Source organism: Nannospalax galili, unplaced genomic scaffold (genome assembly GCF_000622305.1).
Source record: "Nannospalax galili isolate Female #2095 unplaced genomic scaffold, S.galili_v1.0 scaffold390, whole genome shotgun sequence".
NCBI classification, from domain to species: domain Eukaryota; kingdom Metazoa; phylum Chordata; class Mammalia; order Rodentia; family Spalacidae; genus Nannospalax; species Nannospalax galili.
This window is the reverse complement of record NW_008330777.1, coordinates 4,696,661-4,705,019: the sequence shown is the minus strand read 5'-3', so window position 1 is coordinate 4,705,019 and position 8,359 is coordinate 4,696,661. Positions and strand designations below refer to the sequence as shown.

General features: G+C 37.9%; 1 protein-coding gene across 6 annotated transcripts in view; it reads left to right on the top strand.

Moving 5' to 3' along the window:
* Window positions 1–8,359, top strand: part of Lin7a (lin-7 homolog A, crumbs cell polarity complex component) — a 178,964-nt gene that overhangs the window by 163,964 nt on the left and 6,641 nt on the right. For all 6 annotated transcript variants that reach the window (XR_001872901.2, XM_008852167.2, XM_008852160.2 and 3 more), the window contains one exon: window positions 2,121–2,339. Coding sequence is in view for 5 of the 6 variants with exons in the window: in XM_008852167.2 (XP_008850389.1) it covers window positions 2,121–2,339 (219 nt within the window). In the remaining variant the exon portion in view is untranslated. The remainder of the gene's footprint in view (window positions 1–2,120; window positions 2,340–8,359) is intronic.

Here is an 8,359-nt window from a genome sequence, read left to right as displayed (position 1 = left end):
TATATCTGATTATTAGGAAGATTGAACACTTCCCTTCTCATGGGTTTATAGACCGTTTGTTTTTATTATTTAACCACACCTATCACTCGCTCATTTTACTTAGACTTTGTACATTTGTAAGAGCTTTCCCTATGAACAATATTAATAAGTTTAACTGATATTTTGCAAGCATTTCTTCTGATCGCCTACTATTTGAGATACAGAAATTTAAAATTTGGAATTCTGATTCTGAAATGCCCACACCTTGGCATTTTTATTTACGGATTCCTTTTCCATTGCAAAATGATAAACTGCAGTGTTACTATGCCAACATTATAATTACCTGAACGAATAAAAAGCCTAACTTTTTAAATTTAGATTTTAAGGGTGTGCCAAACACAGAGGACACCCATTCCCCTAAATTTCTTTTGGGACTGCCTCCTGGATCTATGCTGGTGGAACTGTCTTGTTGTTTTTGTTGTGTTTTCGTTTTCATTTTTGTTTTTAACTTTAAAAAATATTATTTTATGTGTATGTGTGTATTGCCTGCATGTAGGTAAGTGCATCCGTATTGTGTGCAATGCCCATGGAGGACTGAAGAGGCTGTCAGATCCCCTAAGACTGGAGTTATGGACAGTTGTTAGCTGCCATGTGTGTGCTGGGATTCAAACCCGGGTCTTCTGCAAGAACAGCCAGTGTTCTTAATCAGTGAGCCATCTCTCCAGCCCCGGAACTGTCTTGTAACTCTGTCCCTGAATCTTTGTCCCAGGACCAGCCCACTCATAATTTTATTCAAAATGGTTTCTCTAACTTCAATTGGGGAAATACAAGCTTAGCTTCACCCTAATCTTAACAGACTATTTGGCCTTTCCTTCTTTAGTTCTAGAATATCTCATTCCTCCAAGGCCATACATCCTTCCCAATCTCCACTGTATGCAATGGAGATGGGACATCACCTTCAGCACTTTGATGTGTTAATTTTCAAGCATTCATTCATTCATTCATTCATTCATTCATTCTATTTTGGGGTGGAGTACCAAACTGAGGTAGCCAGGGAAAGGAGATCAGGTGCCAAGGTCATAAGACACAAGAGCACATGGTTTTGCTGGGGTTAGTTAAAAGTAATTAGTCCAGATTCTGTCCATTTATAAAAGTCATTCCTACAATGAATATCCCTCTCAGTTATTTTAAGCTTCAATAGCACACTAAGCCTTTTAATTTATACATTATATTTAGTATAAAGTATGAGAACTGGATGTGAATTCTCTTATTTATTTCTTTCCATATTATCTAATACTCTCCCCCTTGTGTCTAAATTCCATTACTTGAACCACTGTAGACACTTAATGAATGTTATTATCTGTTAGGGAAAGGACCTCTTAATCATAATTTTTAAATTAACTTTTCAAAGTTTTCTTGATTTGCACATTACTCACATTCTGAATGTTTGCCTTACTATTAGGTCATCCTTACTTTTATCCCTCCTAACTTGAACCATGTAAACAACCCTGAACCTTAATACAGCCAGCCTAACCAACTGGTAGTTCAGTTATAAACATAATAAATAATAAGAAAGATGTTATTGTTCCATTTATCATGTCTTTCAGAATTTTCAAACTTTGAGATATTTCTGTTTGTTTGGGAGTTTTATGGCGTTTTGTTGGTGGTACATGTTCCTGTTTTGTTTGGTTTGTATCCTTTGTGAGAAAGGGTCACTTGCAACTTAGGCTGATTTGAAACTCATGATATAGTCAGGAATGACCCTGAGCTTCTGATTCTTCTGCCTCCTTCTCCCAAGTGCTGAGATTATAGGCATGTGCCACTAACCCTTGGTTATATGTTATAACCAGGGCGTCATGCATTTTCGCTAAGCTCTCTACCAACTGAGCTGCAGTATTTAGCCCCTTGGCTATGCTTTTTTGAAACAGGGTTTTCATCTTATAACCTTGGATGACCTGAAGCTCACAGTGCAGTCCAGACTCACTTCAAAATCTCAGCATCTCTCCTGTCTCAGCCCCCTGAATACCGAGATTACACCCCAGAGCAATAACGCCAGCCTCAAACTTTGGGTTTTAATAGGATAAAAATGTCAGATCAGTGTCTGCGGCCCAGGAACATTGAACTTTCCCTTTTCTTTTTAGAGTGTGGAAGGGGAACATCATGAGAAAGCTGTGGAGCTACTCAAGGCTGCCAAGGACAGCGTCAAGCTGGTGGTCAGGTACACCCCCAAAGTCCTGGAGGAAATGGAGGCTCGCTTTGAAAAGCTCCGGACAGCAAGGCGTCGGCAGCAGCAACAATTGCTCATTCAACAGCAGCAACAGCAGCAGCAGCAGCAAGCACAGCAAAACCACATGTCATAGGTGAGGCAAGCCTTACTGTGCCAGGAAGGTGCCTCCGTGGGCACGGGCATGTTGCTTCCTAAATGTACTTCCTTAGCCAGCTGAAATAAAAATCTTTCTGTGTAGCAAATACTCCAAGGAAAATTAATCAAATGAAAGATAATGATGTCAGAAAACATAAACAGGCTTTTGATTCAGCTATAGTCCCCGCAAATGCAAGATCGTTTGGAAAATGATTATTTTGCTTTGGGAAAGGCAGGTAGAGACCCTAGGATGCCTTTATATAAAGCAGGAAAATGCACCCTACTCTAATATTGATCATTATGAGAATATGAGTTGATTCCAATGCCCACACATCCCCTTGACCAGTGGCTTTTACACAGTATACAAACAACACAACCTTAAAGTGCTGGTCCTGGGAAGATCTCCTCTAGATTTGAGATATATAGTATTAGAAAAGTGCTCCATGTGAAAGAATAAAGTAGCAAAATGCCAGTGCCTCTAAGAGACTGAAATGTTTTTAGTTATTCATTTAAAATATATGACTCTTCTATCTTCCAAATTCACTTTTCAACAACAAAAATATGCTAAATCAAGTTATGCTGTATATTTTCAAGAAAATTGAAGAAAAATGTGTTAGTGGTAAGCGTGTCCACTTTTGAGGTGCCTACTATGTACTACTAATATCCTTGTCTCCTGTTATCCCTAATCCTTTGAAAAACCCTTCAAGGCAAGTATCATTAAAGGCCCATTTGGGGTAGGCAATCTGAAGCTGCAATCACTGCAGTGCACTCCCCACAGCCACACTTAACAAGCAGCTTAGAATTACTTTTCTTCTTTCTCTAGTAGATATTCCATCTGCCCATATCAGATGTTCTGAAGTTAAGTTTTCCATGCTATTCTTGGGAAAAGATAGTTCCTATCTTTAGGCACCTGTGTGCTGTGATGTCTTCAAATCACTTGAAAGGACGTTCAAACGATCCTGGGAAAGTGATAGCAGGTGATAGTGATTTTCAGTTATTCGACATCAGATCACTATTTGCACTACAAAGACCCTGATTGTGACATGAGGCTTGCCTTTTTTTACTGACACTAGTGACAAGGAAAGGCTGCATGGGGAATAGTTTTTGTTCTGTTTTTTAATTACATTCCAGAGCTGGAGAGATGGCTCTATGGTTAAGAGCACTTGCTGCTGTGGCAGAGGACCCAGGTTCACTTCCCAATACCCACATCCATCAGGCAGCTAACAATAACCTGTAACTGTAGTTCCAGGGGTTCCAATACCCTTTCTGGCCTCTGAGGGCACCTGCACACATGTGGAACACATATACATAAAAATAAATAATTCTTTGAATTACAGTTCATTTTAAAAAGGATACTGATTCAACAACAGGTTTATTTGGCACAGCGGTGAGCCAGGGCTTTCCAGTAAGCTGAATATATTACATGAGCAAACACCTTATCGTCATGATACATTCTGCTAGGAGGAGATAAGGCATGAGCAATCAAGTAAGTAAGTCAGCATTTTGGGGGACCAGGACTTTGCAAAGTTCAAATAAGGCTGTTTGAATGGAGACTGGCTAGGTGGCTACTTTAGGTCAGCAGAGAGCTCGCCAAGGAGATAGCATTTGCAATGAAACTGAATGATAAGGAAAAACCCCCAAGAAGTTAAGATAGGAGATGGCCAGTGCAACTATATGAGCTGTTTGATATTTGAGGAACAGAAAGAAAATCGGGGTAGCTAGGGAACAGTGAGTGAGGATAGTGGTGGATTGTGAGGTCAATGAGTCAAGTGGGAACAGCTCACAGGAAGCCTTGCAAACCCCCAAGGGAAATTAGATTTTATTGAAATGGAAGGCATTAAGCAAAAGAGTAGTATGATATGATTTATGTGTCATGAACATCACTGTAGCGGCTGTGACAGTGAAGTCTTACAGGGTTAGAGCGGAAGGAGAGAAAGGTCAGAAAGAAGACTAATACACAGTGGTCCAGACAAGGGATGACGTGGATTGGAATAAAGTGATGTGGTTGGAATGGACAGTATGAAAAGACACAGACAAGTCATGTTGCCTAGCGCCCTCTCCTCAGTTACCAATTTGTACTCTTAGCATCCTTTCAAAGGTCTTTTTGGTAATAAGGACAATCCATTTTTCTAATCAAACACCAACATGCTTTCTGCTAATGCTTTTGTTTCTTTTACTTCTGGTAATTCAGCCTCAATCAATAAGCCTAACTGATTTACAATGTTGGCCCTGAATAAAACTGTCCAGAGGTGTTTTGAAAGCAGCATGTTTTCATTGAGCCTTCTGAGTCCTTTTTTACTGTTTTGCTTTCATTTATTTGTGTATGATTGTTTCACTATATGTATATGTGCATGTATTTATGTATGTATGTTTGAATGTATGTGTACCATGTGGATGTCTGATTCCAACGGAGGACAGAAAAGGGCATCAGATCCTCTCAAACTGGAATTACAGATAATTGAGAGCTGACATACTAAACCTAGGTCCTCTGCAAGAGCAGCAGCTGTTCTTAACTGCTTAGCCATGTTCCAGCCCTGACTTCTGAGATCTTACTGAAAGTTGCCACAGTTTTGCTCCTTCAGTTATGTTTGAAAATACGCAATCTGACTAGAAATAATCATTAATTTTGTCAATTATTCTATTCCATCAGTCTTCATTGAGTCACCTCAGGATTTCCTATGGCTCATTACCAAAGACTAACATTCTTAACAAGAACAACAACAAAAAGTATACACTGGTTTTGGTTTTCCCGCAGAATGTGGGCGAGCTCTGCTTACATGAACATGAAATTTGTGTTTATGCCCATCAAGATGGCACTTGTAATACATACTTAAGTCATCACCCCTTGAGATGAAACCATAGCGTCCATTTCAAGAACAAGCAAAGCACACCTAAGTCATGTTATCCATGGATTTTATGGTGAATTCAGTCAAAGAGACCTACATTAGCTCGTGCTTAATTTTTAATTAAATTAATCTTTATGGGTCAGAAAAGATTTGTAACACTAATTCATGCTACAGTTGTTTTTAAGGAGAAATTTGAAGCTTATTAGACCTATTTAATTGGAAACAAACCTCAGATTTATTTAAGTTTGACTAGTCAAGCCAAGACCAGATAAACAGATACTGTTTTACTACTTATCAGATGAAGTATAATTGATATTCTCAAAATGAGAAATAATATATTTTATCTGAGATGGTATAAATTATGAAGACACTATAAATGGTAAAAGAATAAAAACCAAAAACAGACTGAATGCAAGTAATATGTGGGAAATTTGTCTTTTATACTTCTTTAACTTTTAAATTCTGCTGAACTAAAAATTGTCTTTTGTTTTGAATATATATTTAATAAGTGAGAAGATTAGGTTTCATTTCCTGAAATGTAAAAATATTAACATTGTCGGGCGTGGTGGCACATGCCTTTAATCCCAGCACTCGGGAGGCAGAGGCAGGCATAGCTCTGTGAGTTCAAGGCCAGCCTGGTCTACATAGTGAGTTCCAAGACAGCTGGAGCTACAGGAAGACCCTATCTCCAAAAAGACCAAAAAAATTAATATTGTACAGTTACATGAAAGAAATCTAAGCAGAAAATATGATATAGAGTTTTTCATGCTATAGACTTGCGTTTTCTCTTATTGAGAAAATGTTATATTTATTCAGGTTATCTGTATTTCTGGTTTTAAAACATGACTTCATGTATGTACATGTTTTTACTCTTATTCCCCCCAAATAAAAAAGAACAAGAATTATTCTTGAGATATTAAAATTCCAAAAAATCAAGACAAAACCTGTGCTTGTGCTCCACTGAGAGATGTAGGATATATAATTGATAACGAATGAAACCACTCTAAATCCCCACAGAATCTCAGACTGGCTGCACTTGGCCAGCTACGTCATTCTCTTTCCTCCTGCTCTTCAGACCCCTGTTTCCTTTACTTTGTTCATTTCTTAAATCACCCCTTACTTTCTGTTTCATGAAGGAATCACTACCAAAATCAATCACCAGCCCAGCAACTGGGAGAAGAGCAGATCCCATAGGGTGACTGATAAAATTAATACAAGGAACCCAGAATATACCAAGCAGAAAATTGCACCATAGATAACCAGAATGCTAATGTTAATGAAACAATAAATACATTCAAGAACTCATCTAGGTGCTTTATAAATATTAAATTGCCTACTTTTCACAACAGTCTATGAATACTGGGTACATGTTTATTGTGTTTTAAATCAAGAGAGGTGTACAGGAGTTTTTAAAATATATGCAACATTTCACAACTAGCAAATGACAGGCCCAGGATTGAGACAAATAGGCTTCAAAGCTCTTGGTCTTCACCATGCTAAGACAATGCCTCTCTAATCAAAGGCATTTTTTTTCTGTTCAAAGGCATTTTCTCTGTGAATTCCTTGATTTCATCTCACAGACACATTTCATAGACTTTCTGTAGATTCAATTTTATACTTCTTAGAGTTAGAATTGTCCAAGCCACCCTTACCACTCACCTCCAAAACAGTACACAGTTCCTTATGCGGACATTATTAATTACACCAACATTACAACTACTTTGTACAAAATAAAAGCCTGAATCTTAAAATAAGTTTTTAAGAATGGGCCTGAACTCAGAGAATACTTGCCCCCCAAAATGTCTCTCAGAATCGTGCCAATGGTACAGGCCACGCCCACATTTTTATTCCAAGTGGTTTCTCCAGCCTCATTGAGGGTCAACCCTAAATTTTAGCAGACCATCAGGTTTTTTCATCCATAGCTCCAATTCACCCAAGGTCACCAGTCCTTCCCAGCCTCCACAGTGTTCAGTGGAAATGGAGTGCTGTCTTTCAGCACTTTGATATGTTAATTATCTTTTTGGGTGGAGAACCAAATGAAGTTGCCTAGGAAATAAGATCAGGTACCAAGGTCACAAGATATAATAATACTTGGTTTTGCTGGGGTTAATTAAAAGTCATTAATCCAGGGGGCTGGAGAGACAGCTCAGTGGTCAGAGCACTGACTGTTGTTGCAAAAGACCCAGTTTCAAATCCCAGCACCTACTTTGTGGCTAACACTGCCCTTAACTCTAGTTCCAGGGGATCCAGTGCCCTCTTCTGACCTCTCAGGCATTGCATGACACAGGTGTACTTACATGCAGTCATCACATTCACACATATTAAGTAAATAAATAAATAAATAATTATAAAAAAAATTTTAAGAAGTCATTAGTCCAGATTATGTCTATTAATAAAAGTCATCCCCACACTTTAAAGGCAATCATCTTTACAATGGGACTCGTTTTGCATTGCTGTCATAAAATTTTACCATAAAATTAGTGGTTACAAGTAACACAAATTTACCATCTTATAATTCTGTAGAAATCAAGGCACTCTCCATCAAAATTCTGATGACATAACAGAAATAGAATAGTCTTAACTTTTGTATGGAATCTTGAAGACCTTGAATAACTAAAGCAGTTTGGAGCCAAAAGAACAATGCTTTCAAAATTTTACAGACATAGTAAACCAAACAGCATGGTACAAGAAGAGACTCAATATTGCTTTCCGTAACGGCTGTAATGAATTACTAATAATGTACTGCCCACAGTGCAGTGGCTCCCTTTCCCTGCACTAACACTTGCTATCTTTTTCATCTTTTGACAACAGTCATTCTAGTAGTTACAAGCAAAGAGATCTCATTTTGGTTTTAATTTGCATTCTTCTGAGCATTCATGACGGTAAGCATTTCTTCATATATCTCTTGTTTACCATTTTTTATGAAATACTTATCTAGATGATTTGGCTACTTTTTTATTAGGGTGATTGGTTTTGCTATTGAATTGAGATCCTTAACATTTTTTTCAATATTAGCACCTCACCAGGTGTTTGATTTGCCAATATTTTCTCCCAGTTTCTGTCTCTCTAGTCTGTTGTTTCCTTTGTAGGGAAGAAGCTTTTTCGTTTGATGTGCTTCAATTTCTTTATTTTTGCCTTTATTTTCTCATGTTTCATGTTATATATATATATA